General features: G+C 40.3%; 1 protein-coding gene across 1 annotated transcript in view; it reads right to left on the bottom strand.

Moving 5' to 3' along the window:
- Positions 1–20306, bottom strand: part of EGFR (epidermal growth factor receptor) — a 271109-nt gene that overhangs the window by 54508 nt on the left and 196295 nt on the right. Inside the window, exons 2-9 of the mRNA XM_040353167.1 lie at positions 15877–16028; positions 14088–14253; positions 12290–12418; positions 8719–8787; positions 6051–6169; positions 5819–5960; positions 2242–2358; positions 804–936 (exon numbers count right to left, since the gene is read on the bottom strand). Of these exons, the coding sequence (XP_040209101.1) occupies positions 804–936; positions 2242–2358; positions 5819–5960; positions 6051–6169; positions 8719–8787; positions 12290–12418; positions 14088–14253; positions 15877–16028 (1027 nt within the window). The remainder of the gene's footprint in view (positions 1–803; positions 937–2241; positions 2359–5818; positions 5961–6050; positions 6170–8718; positions 8788–12289; positions 12419–14087; positions 14254–15876; positions 16029–20306) is intronic.

The following is a 20306-nucleotide window of genomic DNA, read 5'->3' as shown; positions in this document are numbered from 1 at the left end:
TCAATGGCCAACTAAAGGAGTGTGCATGGAAGGCTGCTAATTGTGAGACAGTGGCTTAGGTTCGCCAGACTGCAAAAAGTAGTGCTTTGACTTGCAGGACCTCTGGATAACACACGTTGCAACATATTCACAAAAAATATATATTAAGAAAACGATATACAGCGAGACATGGTGCCAAAAATACAGACAAATATGGAGTTTGGAGACTGCAAGTGGATGAATAAATAGGAAGAAAAAAACGACTCCTACGCCTGTTTTTTCTTAATTTAGTTTAGTTGGTATGTAATTTATTAAATGATTATTATTATACACGATTTATATAGCGCCAACAGTTTATGCAGCGCTTTACATGGTATAGGGGGGACAACATAATTACAGTACAGTTCAATACAAAAGGTACAGGAGGGCCCTGCTCGTAGAGGTAACATTCTAAAGGGATGGGGTAGTGGAACAAAAGGTAATAGCTGCAGAGAATGTTTTGATGGGGGTGGTTCGGGGACAGTTGTTAGGTGGGTGTGGGATAGGCCTCCCTGAATAAATGAGTTTTCAGGGATCTCCTAAAGGTGGACAAGGTAGGGGCTGATCGGACATACTGGGGCAGGGAGTTCCAGAGGATGGGAGAGGCTCTGGAGAAGTCCTGAAGGCGAGCATGGGAGGAGGTAACAAGGGAGCTAGAGAGCAGGAGGTCCTGGGAGGAGCAGAGGGGACAATTTGGGCGATATCTGCAGATGAGGTTGGTGATATAGATGAGGGGGATGTTGTGAATGACCTTATATGTTATGGTTAGCAATGATTTTACGTACCCACTTTCGGCCACCTTCAGAACGCTTATGCTTCCTTGTATTTTGGTACAATTCTCAAAAAATACAATATTTGTAGCATTTATGGACAATACAGACTTGAGTTTTCCATGTCCAATTCCATCACATACTAAATCTAAAAAAAAAAATAGAATTTTAAATATTAAAACGATTATATGTAAAACATCATCAAAAACATTCTTATATATGCAGCACATTCTAGGTGGTTGTCAGGCTCAACATATTGCCTTGGATGCATTCCAGTTCTATACAATGTTTTCCAGCCTTTTAGCAAGGGTGATATGGATCTAGGTCTATCTATGTTTTGTAATATTCAAAGTGGGTATCTTTCATCAAAGTACACGGGGCAGAATTGTTCCATTCTATTACCCTTCTCTTACCAACCATAATTTCATAAAAAAATCTGTAATAAAAGTGTGCTTCACCTGTCATGAGACATATGGTGAATTCCATTGTTAAATATACTAGTTGATTGCTTTTAAGCTGACCTCTAGATTTAATACATTTGAGCCACTGACCCAGTACAAGTATGCAAGTGCAGGTCAGGAAAGTCAGAAGTCCTTATCTGCATATTTGTTCCTAGGGAAGTAACACAAAGCATTTAAAGAAACCCTGTAAACCACACCATTCATTTAATTAAATATCTTTCCATATGATTATATGTACATTTTATGTATGTCATGTGTGTTTTTTGCCTGTAAAAGCCTCCTTGTGTAGACACCCAAAAGTCAAGACTGCTGATGGGTACAGCTACTCTGCAGAACTGTGACTCAAAAGACACAGTATACTCCTTCGGCAGCAACCTAAAGGCTACTTTCACACTGGGGCGCTGGCCACGCTGATGGTAAAGCGCAGCTAGTTTTAGCGTCGCTTTACCGTCATTTTAGCAGCACTTTTCAGACCACTACTGGGTCGCTGTTAACCCCTGCTAGCAGCTTTATAAGGGGTTAAAAGCGGCGGCAAAGCGCCATTGCCGAAGCACTTTGCAGGTGCTTCAGCAGTGCTGCCCATTAATTTCAATAGCAGGAGTGGTTTGGGAGCGGTGTATACAGCGCTCTCGCACTGCCCCAAAGAAGCTGCTTGCAGGACTTTTTTTCCTGTCCTGCAAGTGCAACGCCCCAGTGTGAAAGCACCGTGCTTTCACACTGGGGTGGCTTGAGAGGCGCTAAAATGTCTGAAAAGCTCTTCAGTGTGAAAGTGGCCAAAAGGTTAGTCCAACATTTTCAAAGCCACATTTATGGATAGAAAACATTAGAAGTAAGCATTTAAAATACTTCATTTTTCTGCGCTTTTACCTTCAATTTTTAAAGCTGCTGACAGAAATTATTTAAATCAGAGGAGAGTGGATCTCTGCCTTTTTAACCAAAGGCTGGTGTTTGCGTTTAGTAGTATTTTAATAAATGGAACATCTTTCTATTACCTTTAGTACACGGTCCATCACACTTTTTACAGCTGCGAACCCCATTTTCCTCTACCTCATGTGAATCGGAATGGCATGTCCGAACACAGGATCCAAGATCTGTCACTATATAATTATCTATAAACAATACAAGCAAATAAATAAATGTGCAGATACGTATATACATGAAACATTAGGTAATTTAGTATGCATAAACAGCGAAAACCATAAAAGGCAATACAAATCACAACATACATGCTGCATAATAAGATATATAAGACTTTATCATGGTTTGTATTTCATGGATTATGGTGACTGGAAATTAAAATAAAGTACAGTAAAATCTTGGATTGCCAGCATAATTTGCTCCAGAAGCATGCTTGTAATCCAAAGCACTCGTATATCAAAGTGAATTTCCTCATAAGAAATAATGCAAACTCAAATGATTCGTTCCACAACCATTTATTCATAAGTCCTTCAGTTTATAGTCCATATAAAAAGATTATAGCAATGTGATAGGTTGTGTAACTATAAAATGTCCATTCAAAAATGGCGGCTTTCACAAGGGGATTAGAAGCAAAATCCATCAGGAACTACAGAATATAAAAGAGAAGAGAGGGCCTCTAAGGCCCCGTACACACGGTCGGTTTGGTCCGATGAGAATGAACCGAAGTTCATTTTCAGCGGACCGAACCGACCGCGTGTATAGGCTATCGGTCTGTTTTCCTTCGGTCCAAAATTTCTAAACATGCTTCAAAACCGAACCGATGGACCGCTGCCCCAACGGACCAAACCGATGGTTAGTACAGAAAAGCATTGGTTCAAAACCCGCGCATGCTCAGAATCAAGTCGACGCATGCTTGGAAGCATTGAACTTCGTTTTATTCAGCACGTCGTGTGTTTGACGTCACTGCGGTCTGACCCGATCGGATTTTGGACTGATGGTGTGTACACATATCAGGCCATACGGACACTTCAGAGGTGAACCGATGAAAGCGGTCCGACGGGCCAGTCTCATCGGTTTGGTCCGACCGTGTGTACGGGGCCTTAGTGTAGCAACATTTAGCAACTCACATGGTTGATGAATAAAAGAGACACATCTAAGTATGCAGGCTTCTGGGGTAAAGCTGTCCACATAGACCATTCCCCGCACTGCCGACTCGCAGTCAGTCTGCAATCATGACCGGAAAGACTACCCTGCAGTAGAGCAATCTGAAAGCGAGGCTTGAATCGCTCGTGGAGGGACGAAGCCAATGGTGGTGAGGAGGACGGTCTATGTGGACAGTTTTACTCCGGATGCCTGCATACTTAGATGTGCCTGTTTTAATCATCAACCATGTGAGTTTCTAAATGTTGTACCTTCATTAAATGTAACTATATTTCTACACTAAGAGGTGCCTCTCTTCTCTTTTATACTTGTGACAAGATGCTACTTGTATATCAAGACATCGCTTGTATATCAAGTCAAAATGTATTTAAAAATGTAGCTTGTTTTGTAAAACGCTCTCAAACTAAGTTACTCTCAAACCAAGGTTTTACTGTATAACTAAAGGCTGAGCTAAGTGGCAGCAGGATACCCAGCACCTGGATGATGATGATTGGGATGATATTTGGGACCTTCAGTTTTTGCACTCTGGTTTCCTTGCAAGACAAACTGATTCAATTCAAAATTGAGCCTATTTCACACCCTCTATACTACACATAATGAGTCCCTCTCATCCTTCAGAGCGCTGGAGATGCGGCCACTCTCCGGGCGATTTTTCCCACATTTTCTGGTCCTGTCCGGCTATCACTGGATTTTGGTCGTAGGTGCTGTTTGTAATCATAGTGTCAGTAACTAAGATATCTTCCTCTATGGAATTCTGTATACTGGATTTGGTAGAAAACCTGATTCCTATTGCAGCAGAAAGAATGCCGGTTGGTCTTCTCTTCTACGCTAGAAAGGCAATCGCACTATATTGGAAGAAACAGGTACCTCCTATTTTCTTTTGGAAAAGCCTGGTGAACAATAGCGTTCCACTTTATAAGGATACTTATGTGAATAGGGGTTGTCTTTCACAATATGAAAAAGTATGGTCTAAATGGCTAGCTATCCCACATGGCATCACCGTAACTGCTCATTTGTTTGCCACAGGGACATTTTCCTTGTGTTCTCATATCTCAGCTAGGACGGAATCAAATATGGAGTGTTCATTCGCATTCAGCAATGATGCTAGTTCACATTATACATTTCTGTTTGATGTAATTACTTTCTCTAACCATGCTTTGTTTATCAATGTGCTATCCTTACATACCACGGATCGTTATGTGATACTACAGTTCCAGCACGCCTGCGAGGGTAGCTCACGCTTTTCACTTTTTGTTTTGTTTTGTATGTTTTTGTTGTGTTTTTTTGTCTTCTATTGTATGTGAATAAAACTTTAATAAACAAGTTCCCCCCCCCCCAAAAAAAGGCAAGGCCAATTTTTTATTTATTTTTTGTTTTGGATACAGTGGAGAGGGATTAGGACACCTGTCAGTTTTTATTTCTGCCCCCGTTAAGGAGATTCACCATTTCCATTTGTCCTGTTTACCATTATCATTGAAAGTGAAAGAAAATCCCACATTTTTGATTGTTCCCAGAAAAGTAGGGGAAATCTTCCAATGGGAAAACTAGTTCTGGTAAGCAGTTCCATTATTTTGCAGGGATTTCCTCTCACTTCCTGTTTGACATTGGGGTGGGAAGTAAAGGGAAATCTTCGCAATAGCACACGGTTTGCGGAAAAAAATCAGACAGGGTTATAACGCGTCCCTTGCTCTATCCAAAATGAAGTAAAACATTTTTCGTATAGTTTTATTTTAATTTAGTGTATATAACCTAATCAATTTTTAGCCCAGTTCCCATTTAGAAAGTACAGTTCATTTGCAACAACCTTTTGTGCACCACATATTTTAGAATTTATGAACAGATCCAGTAGTTGTAACTCTAAGGCCCCGTACTCACGACCAAACATGTCTGCTGAAACTGGTCCGCGGACCAGTTTCAGCAGACATGTTTGGCCGTGTGTAGGCCCGAGCGGACCATTTTCGGGCGGATCGGACAGGTTTCCAGCGGACAACTGTTTCCTGGACTTGCTTTAAAACAGTCCGCTGGAAACCTGTCCGCCCGGACATGTACGTGTCCTGCCGCCCGCCATCCCTCGCATGCGTCGAATGACTTCGACGCATGCGTGGAAGCATTTTAAAGGCAGGCCGCCCACGTCGCCGCGTCATTGTCGCGGCGACACCGCGTCATCGACGCGGCGACACCGCGGACACGCCCCGCGTATTGTTTACGCGCGGACCTCTGTTCGATGGCGTGTACGGCCATTGAACAGAAGTCCCCGGGCAGTCCCCGGGCAGACATGTCCGATGAAAACGGTCCGCGGACCGGTTTCATCGGACATGTCTGCTCGTGAGTACTCGGCCTTATTCTCCACACCCAAACCAACACTAAAAAAAAATTAGCTAGAGTTTCACTTTAAGGATTTCATTAAAGAGAAGGAAGCCATATGTCTAAATTGCTTTGTGGTGCATAGAGATTTAAGCATGGAAGAATAACTGAAGTAGCACTACTTACGTGGACATTTAGCCACACAGGCGGCTCCAAAACTGTATTTTCCACTAGGATTGGGTTCCACTTGGTATGTGTTAGGGTTATAAATTTGAAGTGGAGGACAGCTTTCCTTGCATGTGTCACCATCACGAAATGCACGACAAGCCTTAAAGAAGAAACATTTTATGAGACCATAATCATATTAAAAATGATAATAATTAAACACTGGCAAAGTGGTGAAAATTATTCACATTACCAGGCAATGATTTTCTCTGGGTCCTGTACAGCCGGCTGCACACTGACTGTGACAGCAATCGTTGGGCATCGGTCCCCTGCACCGTCCAGGACACTGCTCAGCACATTTAAGCTTTGTAACTGAAAGAGAGAAATACTTAATTTAGAATTGCAATGCCTAAAAAAAAATATTTTATACAAAGGTAATTAAGTGTCTGTCATCTGTACAAAATGGACGCATCATAAATATCTCTATTAGGACCCAGAAATACCAAGTGAGGTATGAGACAGTAGGGATTATATAAAGAAAGAAGGATAATGAGATTGCTAGACAAGTCAATTGTGGGAAAATATTGCTTGCACTATGCCACCTTCACACTCCAGGCCTATTCACACCATTGCATGGTGGTAAAGCATGTTACATGTGTTGTTGCAATGCAACGCCATTCATTCTGACCTTGCTGATGAACATGTGGTGCATTGTCAGAAATACCGTCTTCGGTGCATACTGGTTAAAATGAATGGGTTGCTTTAAAGGGGAAGTCCAGCCAAAAGCCAAAACTCGTTTAGCTGTACTTCTCATATGGATCCCAGGAGTGCAGTTAATTTTGCACTCCTGGGACCCAATTTCAACAGAGAGCGGACAGAAGTCCACTCTTTGCTGACGTCACCAATGTCAGTCCAGACACAGCGTCATCCCAACAATGGATCCGCCAGGTGCCTAGACTGATGACCACTTCGCCCCCTCAACAGCTCAGCGCACCAATGAGCGAGGAAGGAGGAGAGCAGAGAGCTGTGACTGACATGGTGCTCTGAAAACCATCTGATTGGCAGTGTTCGATTGCTCAGTTTTCAGTGCAGAGGGGCCGGGGGACAGATGCAGCAGTAATAATTTAAAAAAAAAAATTGCAAAATTGAGGGCCCATTTGGTCTTCAATATGGGCCATGTAAGTTGTGACCCTTTCTTGCTGGGTCCATGGGACCCTTTGGGGGAGATTATAATAATAGTGTTTTTTTTTTTTTTTTTCTTTTAAAGTGTATTTTGTGCGTGTACTCGAGAGAGGAGCCGGACTGCAGGAGTTGGGAGTAGGCAGGCCTCCCCCAGAGGCAATCAGATTTACTAAAACTGGTACACTGGTGAATCTGGTGCAGCTGTGCATAATAACCGATTAGCTTCTAGGTTTTAGGCCCGGTTCACACTGGTGCGACATGACCCATGATATGTACAATTCAATGGTTCCCTATGAGAGCCATCCTAACTGGTCTGATACTAGAAAAGGTTCCTGCACAACTTTGGTCTGACTTTGGTCCATTTTTAGCTCATTCAATATCATTGAATTTGGATTCAAGTTGGATCCTCGTCCTAACCAACTGACTTGTGACATCTGTCATGGTGATTACAGCAGCAGGAAAAGGAATTTTATTGGCACACTGGGATTGTTTTGATTGGTCATAGGACAAGTTGGACAAAAGTCAGAGCAAATCATATCCTGTTTATTCAAGTCGGAAGGAAGTAAGACAGATATCGCAGGGCAAAGTAGGATGACAGTCGTACAACTGTTGTGTCGTACCTATGTGCATCCAGCCTAAGAGTCGGTTCACACTAGGGCGACACGACTTCCAGCGCGACTTTCAGTGGCGACTCCGACACGACTTGAGCATGAACCACAGGGCGATCTGGGGAGATTTACAACACGACTTGAAGTTGTCTCCAGGACAGGAGACTTTCCAGTGGCCAATCAAACAACAATCAGCTCTAGGGGAGGGAGGGGGAGGGAGAGGTTTGCCTGAGAAATGTATGTTATCTTCCTGGAAAGTCGCTTCAGTTAAGACAGTGATCAGACTTGGATCAGACTTGGAGGCGACTTCCATTGAAATCAATGGGTACAAATCGCCTACAAGTCGGATTGAAGTAGTACAGGAACTTCTTTTGAAGTCGGAGCGACTCGAGTCGTGTGTATTAACACCGCTCCCATTCACTTGCATTGTTTTTCTCGACAGCACGACTTGGGACGACTTGAGGCGACTTCAAGTCGGATCCCAAGTCGCCCCAGTGTGAACCGGCTCTTATTGTCAAAGCTCAATTGAACAAGCAGAAGTTAGAAGCTGATTGATTACTATGCACAGCTGCACCACATTCTGTGCGCTCTAGTTTTAGTAAATCTCCTCTTTTAACTTTCTTCATGTAGTGAAAAAAACACTCACCGCTCTTATTCTTAAGCCACATTCTTCAATGACATCACTCACCTTGCCAGTGACTGAAACACTGATATTCAACTGTTAAATTTCCTATGGATATTGCTTTCTCACTCCTTGCCAGATATGGCCATATCCCTGCTCTCTTGTCAGCAATCGAGATTCTGTAGCACTTTGGGCAGGAAGGAAGCAACTTCCATAGAAGAGGTAGCAATTGCATAACAGTGATTCTGCCAGTGACGAGGTGTCACTAGCAACAGAAACACAAGTGTGGCATGGCCACATTTAGAAAGCAATGTGTGATATCTTTGATTACGCAGGCCTAACACAATTTTATTTATTTATTTATTTATATTTTATTTTATTTCCAGCTATTTGGCTAATGGCCTCCAGCTAAAAAGGCATATAATGTATGTATATTCCTGATGAATTTACCGATAGTCCTTATGTGGCCTTTATTACAGAAAAATTAAATTCTCCCAAAGAATACTTACATATCTGACAATTCTCTGGACCAGGTCCCCAACATGATCCATTACAAGCTTCCACGTCACATTTAGGACCTGAAGTTTAAAAAAAAAAAATTAAGTGCATAGATAATTTTTTTCTCCCTTCATGAACTGATTAGAATTCACTTTCTATAGGTGCTGATTTATTAAAAATCTGAAGAAAAATCTAATGTCGGAGATGTATACATAAGGGCAAGGAATAATCTAACTAGTTTAATGCTTCTGTAGCAACCAAGTTGAATAAGTTGGAAGTAGAATATTTTTTTATAGGCGTAATTCATTATATGGTTTACCACGTGGGCAGATGCAGTCTACAAACAATCCCAAAAAGTTAAATCCCAACGGGAACAAAGTCTTATTTTTGAAGCTTCGGATTATCTTGGGAAACGTTTTTTTATTAGTCAGTCACCCTCTTGAGGAGACTGCACCACACTTATTGTCCTGGTGACAGTCTTTTACAGCAGGACAAGAAATGAGAGCAGTTGTCACAATAGGGAGATACAGACATATTAAATCAACATATAGGTGCTGCACTAGTGTTAAAGTGGAAGTAAACCCTCCTATTGTTTTCAGCCAAGGAAGCTGCCATCTTGGCCTCTGTTTAATCTGCAACTGCCACGATGTTGCACATGTGATCAGTTATGAAACCAGCCATTGGATGGTTTGACAGTTTGGTTGAGAGCACAAGCAAATGTCACATCTAGCATTTCCGGCATGCCGGGAATGCTAACAGTTTTTTTCAACTATCAAATAGATGGGTTTACTTCCGCTTTAAATCATCTAGTGCACATCCATATCACACAAAGTCCTTCAAAAGTATCTTTAACGAATATCCTGTGTGTTGCCTTTAATTATAATCATCCACCTTATGTGCTCTTGCAAATCCACTTCAAGTGCTATTTACCACCAACAGATGTACTCTCACCTGGACTTATTGACGTCACATATCATGCTTGGTTAAGATATTGTCCCTTTAAATGGACCAAGTATAGTAGACCAATGTGCAGTCGCTCCTATTGTTCCTTTAAATGGACCAAGTATAGTAGACCAATGTGCAGTCGCTCCTATTGTTCCTTTAAATGGACCAAGTATAGTAGACCAATGTGCAGTCGCTCCTATTGTTCCTTTAAATGGACCAAGTATAGTAGACCAATGTGCAGTCGCTCCTATTGTTCCAATCCTCCTACAACTGGCACTCTCCTCCTTCACTCCTCCGCTCTGTACTCTACACTTTGCTGTAGAATATATCAGATTTTGTCAAAGCAATAGAAAAGTCTTTGGGAAAAACTGAGTCATCAGTGTGAAGCCATGTTCTGAGAAGCATGTTTTCCCACTGGTCCATTTAAAAGGACAAAAGCACAGCTTGACTGAGCATGATATGAGAGGGCAATAGGTCCAGGTGAGAGTACATCTGGTGGTGGTAAATAACACTTGGAGTGGATTTTCAAGAGTACATAAGGTGGATGATTATAATTAAAGGCAACACACAAGATATTCTTTAAAGAGGTTGTAACGGTACAATTTTTTTTCCTAAATAGCTTGCTTTACCTTAGTGCAGTCCTCCTTCACTTACCTCATCCTTCGATTTTGCTTTTAAATGTCCTTATTTCTTCTGAGAAATCCTCACTTCCTGTTCTTCTGTCTGTAACTCCACACAGTAATGCAAAGCTTTCTCCCTGGTGTGGAATGTCGTGCTCGCCCCCTCCCTTGGACTACAGGAGAGTCAGGATGCTCTCTACGTTGCAGATAGAGAAAGGAGCTGTGTGATAGAGGGCCTCCTGACTCTCCTGTAGTCCAAGGGAGGGGGCAAGCACAACACTCCACACCAGGGAGAAAGCTTTGCATTACTGTGTGGAGTTACAGACAGAACAGGAAGTGAGGATTTCTCAGAAGAAATAAGGACATTTAAAAGCACAATGGAAGGATGAGGTAAGTGAAGGAGGACTGCACTAAGGTAAAGGAAGCTATTTAGGAAAAACACTTGTAACTTTACAACCCCTTTAAAGAGACTCCTGGGGGACTTTGTGTCATATGGATGTGCATTTGATGGTTTTACACTAGCGCTGCACACAGGGGCAGACTGACCATTGGGACTCTTGGGCACTGCCCGAGGGTTCCCATGCCACTAGGGGGCCCCATCAGGGTTGCCAGGCTCAGTAAAACCAGGGACAGTGTGTAAAAATCTTTTTTTTTTTTTTACATCTGTCCCTGATATGTGCAAAACCGACATGCTTTTGATGTGAAAATCCTGAGATTATAGCTGCACTGCCTATGCAATGCCTCCTGGCGTGGTGGCCATCTGTAAGCCCGGGGGCCCCATAATCTTCTATTGCCCGGGGGCCCCATGAGTTGTCAGTCTACCCCTGGCTGCACATATATATTTATTTAATATGATCTTTGAATTTTGATGCATAGCTGCTGGTAACATAAATATACATTTATAGGGCCAGATTCTCGTATCCTGGCGTAACGTATCTCGTTTACGCTACGCGGCCGCAAGTTTTACAGGCAAGTGCTTGATTCACAAAGCACTTGCCTGTAATGTTGCGGCGGCGTAGCTTAAATCCTCCGGCGCAAGCCCGCCTAATTCAAATGATCCAGGTAGGGGGCGTGGATCATTTAAATTAGGCGCGTTCCTGCGCCGATCGTACTGCGCATGCGCCGTCCCTTAAATTTCCCGACATGCATTGCACTAAATGACGTCGCAAGGACGTCATTGGTTTCGACGTTAACGTAAATGGCGTCCAGCGCCATTCACGGACGACTTACGCAAACGACGTACATTTTTAAATTTCGACGTGGGAACGACGGCCATACTTAACATTGGTTGCTCCTCATATAGCAGGGGCAACTTTAAGCGTCGCAAATGCTACGGAAACGTCGTAAATTCACTGCGTCGACCGCGCGTACGTTTGGGAATCTCGCGTAAATAGCTCATTTGCATAGACGACGGGGAAAACGATGTCGGCGACACCCAGCGGCGGGAAAAAAAATTGCATCTAAGATCTGACAGCGTAAGAGCCTTACGCCTGTCAGATCTAATGGATATCTATGCGGAACTGATTCTAAGAATCAGTCGCATAGATAAGCCGGGCCAGATTAGGACTTACGACGGCACAAATGGCATTGCGCCGTCGTAAGCCCTTTGAGAATCTGGCCCATAGCTTTTGAAAATACATATATTGTAGTTTTATATTAAATTTATTTGGGAAAACACTGTAGCAGCTCACACGGGCTAATATTGTTGAGGGAGATACAGACAATCATAATAATAACCTTACAGACATTCCATTACTCCCTAAGTTTAACGTTTCCCAGTTGGAGAGATTTCTACTTTTAACATTCAGTTAGGGGAAATCTTTTGGAATTAGGATCACAGACCACCGTAAAAACCTTAATAGGGGTCAATTCACTTTCCGATTTTGTCCAAAACCAAAACTTTACATCTGGCCTTTGTAAGGCTTCTGGTGCATTATCAATATCAGGAAATGTTGCACTCCAGAAGAATATACCGTAAATTAAGCAAGCAGTTTTTTTTTTACACTTGTATACATACAGCGTGCAGGTGATGAATATTGTACAGAAATATTTGTGTTCTCCTGTCTTATAATGTCCTCCCAATTCACTGTGTTGACGTTGCAAAGTTTGGGATTTTTTGCTATGTTAACTCCGCCTCTTAGAATGTCTGTGAAAAAAAGAATAAAGATAAAAAATATAACAAATGTCATGCATAATATAACACTTCACAATAGACACGTACGCAAACTTCTGCCTTCATCACTAAAGCATGGCTTGTCTTTTTGACCTGGAGGGAAGGCAAAAACAAGCTTAACCAATTGACCGATAGGAAGATTTACCTCCCTTTTTGATCAGGCCATTGTTTTCTATACGGCACTGCGTTGCTTTAACTGACAATTGCGCGGTCATGCAACGCTGTGCACAAATAAAACAATGTATGTAATTTTTTCCCTACAAATAGAGCTTTGTTTTGGTGGTATTTGATAACCACTGGGTTTTAAATTTAAATAATGCAAAAAATCTAATTTCTTCATAAATTTACAAATATTATAATTTGTATAACAGCTAGTACATCATTGTATCATTACAATTACAAACACCTTGCTTCTGTTCCTATCAGGGTCATTTCTAGAGTCGTAAAACGTCCAGGGACATCCATGGGCATACATGTCCAACCTGGGTGGCAATAATGGCTTCCTCCATAGATACAATGGAGGAGTGAATGAAGTCACTCAGGGAAGTATGTTATTCAAAGAATTATCAGGTAAAATAAAGGAAATAAAGCCTGAAAAAATAATGCAGCTACTTAACCTAAAGACATAAAATATCTAAAATGTTTATTTTTGGGTTTAGACATGGTTTATATAGAAATGTAAACCTATTGCTTCCTTACTTGGAGTATTTCAAATAATAGTGAAGATTGTTATTTTTATTTGGTTTTGTTTGAGAGAAGGGGACTTGGGGCCGTGAATGATTTCAGTGGTGAGCCCAGTGTCAAAATGTAAAGTTCATCTTTACCAAAACTTTTAAAAAAAAATTGGGGATAAAGTGGAGCGAAGAGTAGAACCCTTTGCCATTTTGTTATTGCCATCCATGTAGGTGCTGGGGAGACATAACCTCCCTATTTGTCCTTGTCAAAGGTGAAGAGAAATCCTAAATGTTATAGCTGTTGCTAGATCAAAAGGTTACATAATCACTTTCAATGGGAAGAGCTGTCTAAAGCCTAGTATGATCAGAAAATCGGATGAAAAATACGGCTTTCGAAGCGTTTGTACCATAATCTGAACGGTAATACAAAGCTTTCGAGAGCCTATCACGACAGTTCATCAGAAATTATCCAAAGGGACAAACACAAAAAAAATTCTCGTACAATTTTCAATTAATCAGTTCAGTATTCGTCCCAAAAAAATCGGAAGAGCAAGACCACACATGCTCGGGAAATGAAAAGAAGACATTACAATACGATACAACAAATTACATCACTTCCGAAGTTGTATTCTGTCGTTTGAGAATTTTCGTAAGTTTGGTAACCTCTTTATTTACAATATGATACTAGACGGCAAAAAAAAAAAATGGACATTCATCTGTCCGATATTCTCATCATGTGTACAAAGCTTAAGAAAGTCTTTATTTTACTTTAGAGAGATTTACTTCCACTTTCTGTTGTTTCTCTAAGACGGGATGGGACAGAGACACCAAAAATGCCTGACAGGGATGTTACCCATTTCCTACTGCATCCCAGCTAAAATAAAATGTCTTATCTATACAGTACAAATACTTTAATATATACATTGTATACAATTGTTTGGCTTTTCCATGGAAGTTTCAGTTTGTACCTTTTAGGTTTCTCATAGGGAGCTCCTCAAGATCATCATTCGATAAAATAGAGAGCGAGGAATTCTTGTACAAAGAATTTCCTCGGATCACCAGAAGGTTGGGTAAGGGAATGGATTTGATATCGTTCATGGCGACGAGAACGTAGCCGCCAACTTCTTTTATGTCCTGAAATGAAATAACAATGAAAAATGAATACCATACTGCAATGACAATGGGATGTGAATCAACCAAATGTGTGACATGGGAAACCAAGAATAACTTTTTTATGACATGTTTATGACTTCAGTTTGAGGCTGGATTCACACTTCTGCATTGGGGAAAAGCACCACAACACATGGAAACAAGAAGGCGCAAGAAGAACATGGGCCCTAAGGGTAGAGGTAGATTAGTCTAATTTGTGTCTGCAAATAACCAGGAGACCAGCATAAAGAGAAAATTCTAAAGTGCATGTATAATCAATATGTTTCCTTTTTACTTTGATGAAGGAAGAATTTATTAGAACCCCTGTCAAGCCCTTTTTGCGATCTGTGCCCTATCTGTTGACGTTGTCAGTCAGTAGGGTGTTTATGTCTGTCCCATGTTTTTAAATCATGTTGTAATAAAGACTTTATCATTCTATAAACCATTGCTTCATGTTTTGCCCATAAAGTCTGCTTTGTTTTGATCAAGTTTTCACCTCATTCAATCCTTTCATATATGCATGCAAATGCAAAATCAAAGAAACAGCCAACTCTCCTTCAACGTTTCGTATTGATTTCAATATAACGTGTTAAAAGAGTGCTGGCTTTTTCTTTGATTTATTATCCACATGGCACCAATGTTGGCCGAGTACCATTCTATGCTGACTATGGGTGGCAGCGGGGACAGGGTATTGAATAATTACATGCAAATTCAGGTAAACCCACTCCTCCAGTCTGACACCCTCCCATTAAGGTATTTTAATATTTGCATAACTCCTTCGAAGACCAAGCCCATTGTTTGTACCAGGGCTGAGGGCTCTTGAGAGGCAGGGTTTGTGTGATTTTTTCAGGAGTCTGCTGGCCTCTTCCACTAGTCACAATCTGCCTTCTATGCATTAAGAAGTACAGATACCCAATGATGGCATTTTTGGGTCGAAAAAAGGTATATAAGGATATAGAAAGGTTTTTTGTATAAGGCCTCGTACACACGACCGAGTTTCTCTGCAAAAACCAGCAAGAAGCTTGCTGTTTTGTTTTTTTTTTTGCCGAGGAAACCGGTCGTGTGTACACTTTTCGATGAGGAAACCGTCAAGGATCTCGTCGGGCCAAAAAGAAAGCATGTCTTCTTTTTCCTCGAAGGGAATGGGAAAATTTGGCTCGCCGAGATCCTCGGCGGCTTCACAAGGAACTCGACGAGCAAAACGATGTGTTTCGCCCGTTGAGTTCCTCGGACGTGTGTACGAGGCTTCAGTGTTCTTAGCATGTTGATGGGTGGGGGAAAGCATAATATAGGCAGATTAAACTTCAGGCTTAAGTGGGAACTGCACATACAGGCAGTATTTAGAAGTAGGCAGTATTTAGAAGTGTTCTTCAGTATGGTGTGCGTATTAAGTGTGTATGTTATGCAAGAATCTTGATGATTAGTATTTTATATGGCCAATTGGCCATGTGTGCTCCCTATGGGTAATACATCCTGGGATAGGCATTGTAGAGAAAACATGATCAGAAAAAAAAAGTGGGTGTATTTAATTAGTCATATGAGTTATGGGTTATATGTAGGTGTGACATTTCTCTATATAGTGATATTGATTGGAATCTACATCCGTACCGCAAGGAAAGATGAGTCACTGTTGCGCTTAAGGTGGGTGATTTCCAGATTTCCAAGCACAATTTCACAGCCGTTGTACATTTTCTTCAAACTGCTGTAATGCTCATCCACTGTCCCCAGCTGTGAGAACCTGTTCTCATTTCCTAGACAAACTGGAAGAAAATAAACAACACGTGAGCAATGAACTCATCCAACTTATAACTGCATATTTAATGGTCACAAAACATGCAATCTATCTACATTGCAGCATTCATAAAACAATTACTCATGACATTTGCATTTTTTGCTATGCAAATGAAACCAATGAAATTTAAAGGAAATCTATGCTGAGAGAAATGCAGAACATGCTTTGATTACATCCTTCTGAAAATATCTGCTGTTTCAGTGCTTTTATCAGTCAGTGGACACAAACAAGCACACAACTAGTAAAGTCAGAATAAAGTCATACTTGTTCCTATGCTTATATGGGGTGCAGCGCCAAATTACAATATAAAACAAACCAAACAAGTAAAAAGAAAAGAAGGAATCACAAAAAAGAGACTGTCCCTTTAAGAACAAATATCATATAATGTAAAATAATTAAGTGAACTAATTATATCCACGAGTCTGTGTATTTCTTCCACCAAATAGAGGACAACAGCATGTAGAGTAAACTTCAGGACCCCTGTAGTGTCCCCCGAAGACACGCTTTTGCAAGAAACGCGTTGGGGCGGAGAAACGTGCTGACGTCTCATTGCCACTTCCTCTTACTTTTCTCAAGTTTGGATGGCTTTCTGAAGAGGGAATTTGAGATTGCTGGCTTAAAGATTTATATGCGTAGTTTGCTGCTTACATTTCATTTATGCAGCTTGGGAGCTGGTGATTGTGCATTGATGGTGACTGGATAACACAGTGATGTCATTGTCCTCTATCTGGTGGAAGAAATACATGAACATGTGGATTTAATCAGTGGACTTCATTACAATACCTTATATGATATGTGTTCTTAAAGAGCAGTCTTTTATATATTCACTTGTATTTATGACAAAAGATTTCCTTTTTTTGTGATTCCTTTTCTTTTCACGTGTTGGTTTGTGTTATATTATAATTTGGTGCTCCACCCTAAATAAATATATAACTTGGAAGGTATTGACCTGCATTGTGTGAAAAATGGGTACTAAAGCGCTGATATGAACCAAAAATATTAAAAAGATAAATAAATGATTAAAGCTGCAACTATTTTAAAAGTGTAAATTTGAATAAGGTGAAATGATGAGCGCAAAAATTGATGAATAGTAAATAATAAACAATAATGAATATACATAAGATCCCCAATCAAGGGGAAAGAGCCAATAAGTGAATAAATTGTGTCCTCAATAAAAATTATCACTCAAATCACTGTGGCAGTGATAACAAACAATAAAGCAAAATGTCCTGTGTTATAAATAAAAGGAAAAATAAATGTCCCTCTGATGAAGTCACGTGACGTGACGCAACGCGTAAGGCCCTGTTTAGACGTGACCGGAAGTGACGTTTAGTCCCGTCCGCACATTCGATACTTGCCGTTTTTACGTTTGATTTTTAAAGCTCCTGTTGAGCATTTTACTATTTGGACCAATAAATTTCTGTTTGCCAAGAAGTATTTCACCATTTGGAGCCCCCCCTTTCTTTTCCTCCTTTTATACACCTCGTTGATTGCCTGTGCACGCTCCGTATACGGAGCCTCCATTTTGGTGTAGCCCCGGACCACCCACAGTGAGGGCGGATGTTCTCCAAGCAACATTACAGAGGATCGTATTAACTCATCTGAGTAGAGGGAAGTTTTGAAAGTCTCCATCCGAGTTTCCACACGCTGATTTTACATATTGGAAAGGTAAGCGCTCCGTGAGCTCAGCTGCCGGTGGGATCGTGTTTTAACATCTCTATTTTGATGCACAAGTTCATTGTCGATCACTTTGGGACACATATGTTTGATCACTTCTATTTGGATGCACAAGTTCATTGTGAATACTTTGGGACATTTATTTTTCCTTTTATTTATAACACAGGACATTTTGCTTTATTGTTTGTTATCACTGCCACAGTGATTTGAGTGATAATTTTTATTGAGGACACAATTTATTCACTTATTGGCTCTTTCCCCTTGATTGGGGATCTTATGTATATTCATTATTGTTTATTATTTACTATTCATCAATTTTTGCGCTCATCATTTCACCTTATTCAAATTATTCTTTGTCGTTAGTACATTTTAGATTTAAGCTGCATTTATTAATTTATTCACATCATTGTTTTATTATCTTTTCCTCACGGTGAGAGTATTGACCAGCGCTTTAGTTTTCCCCTTTACACATATTTTAAAAGTGTACTGATATCACCATATGTGCTATATTAATAAAGTAATAATGCGCTAAAATCAACCTTCCAATATTACATAAATTTATACACATTCCAATGGCCAGAGTTATTCACTTTGGAGCTGACTTTTACTCTGCACACTATTGTCCTCTATTTGGTGGAAGAAATATATGGACATGTCGATATAATCAGTGGACTTTATTATATTACATTATATGATATTTGTTCTTAAAGGGACAGTCACCTATATATTCACTTGTATTTATGGTGAATCCTTTTTTTTTTTTTTTTGTGATGCCTTATATTGTTTTCACTTATTGGTCTGTTTGTATTGTAATTATTGTTTTATAATAGAATTTTATCAATTAGTTTAATCAATTTAGTAATTAAGGAATTATATATCTAGCACATATACACATTTTTTCTGTTTTATATTGTAATTTGGTGCTGCACCCCATATATGTATACCATTTGAGAGGTTTATGAATATTGACATGCGTTGCTTGCTGCCAGCATTATTCACTCTAGTGCTGGCTTCTACTCTGAATACATGTTTCTATGTCAGGGATTCGTAAAGTTTTAAAGCACCATTGTACCAAGATGCATTTTAGGAAGTCACCATTGGCCATATCCATTATTACTTTAAGTACAGATTTCCTTTAAACTATGTTAACATTTTAATTTATCAAGCACACACTTTTATTCCAACTTTTGAGTCTAATGATTATCATGTCATATGCCCACAATCACACCTATGACATAGAAAACTTTCGGGAAACAAATTCATAGAAGGCTTTGTGTAATTTTTGCCCAGCTATCATCTGAGCACCTGAAATATATGTATGTACTATTGAGATAACAAAGAATTGTATTAATGGTTGTGTTCTCCAATATGAGAAATGCTGTGTTAAACCACTAAAAATCACGTGTCTTCTATAAAATCGAATCTGTCAGCATGCTTATCTGACAGTATGTTGACAGTTTTTGTTTAGATCATAAGAGCCTTATGTAGAAAGCCATAGCACCCAGATATGGATCTCAGTTTTCAAAAACATGAATGTTATTTTTAGTTGATTCCAATGAGATTTGAAAAATAGTCACAAAGCTTAAAATAAAGTTCATAATCCTTGTGTTAAAGCTGTGTGAATTTAAGACATTACTTTAAGGCCTCATGCACACAGGACACTTGAAAAACATCAGCGCTGCTGCAAGACAAAAAGCAGCGTTAAAAATGCGCGGTTAGCTGCGTTTTTAAATAGCGTTTATGGAGCGTTTTTTTTCCATAAAAACACTCCCTATATTGAGTGCAAAAATCCATCCTGTTGGAGTACTACTACAATGTCAGTCTATCAGTGTCTTCTTAATATGTAACATCTACAGTGCCATGAATCCCCTACAGGAAGCTGAGGAAAGGCGTAAATAACACTGGATATCATTCAATCAGGAGGTATGCCAGTGGTCATAGACTTAAAGTGGTTATAAAGGTAAAAACATGTTTTCCTAAATAGCTTCCTTTACCTTAGTGCAGTCCTCCTTCACTTACCTCATCCTTCCAGTTTGCTTTTAAATGTCCTTATTTCTTCTGAGAAATCCTCACTTCCTGTTCTTCTGTCTGTAACTACACACAGTAATGCAAGGCTTTCTCCCTGGTGTGGAGTGTCATGCCTTCCCCCTTCCTTGGACAACAGGAGAGTCAGGACGCCCACTAACACACAGCTCCTTTCTTTATCTGCAACGTAGAGAGCGTCCTGACTCTCCTGTTGTCCAAGGGAGGGGGCGAGCATGACACTCCACACCAGGGAGAAAGCCTTGCATTACTGTGTGTAGTTACAGACAGAAGAACAGGAAGTGAGGATTTCTCAGAAGAAATAAGGACATTTAAAAGAAAAATTGAAGGATGAGGTAAGTGAAGGAGGACTGCACTAAGGTAAAGGAATCTATTTAGGATTTTTTTTTTTTTACCTTTACAACCCCTTTAACATCTACTTCAGCATCTGACTTTGTGGACCACATAGACAGGAAAGAAAGAAAAGCTGTTAACAGGTTAGCAGGAGTTCTCTATTCTCTATTCTGTAGGCAGCAATAGAAGCATG

This window comes from Rana temporaria, chromosome 5 (assembly GCF_905171775.1).
Source record: "Rana temporaria chromosome 5, aRanTem1.1, whole genome shotgun sequence".
Lineage (NCBI taxonomy): Eukaryota > Metazoa > Chordata > Amphibia > Anura > Ranidae > Rana > Rana temporaria.
The sequence above is the reverse complement of the archived record's forward strand: the minus strand, read 5'-3'. Positions and strand labels throughout refer to the sequence as shown.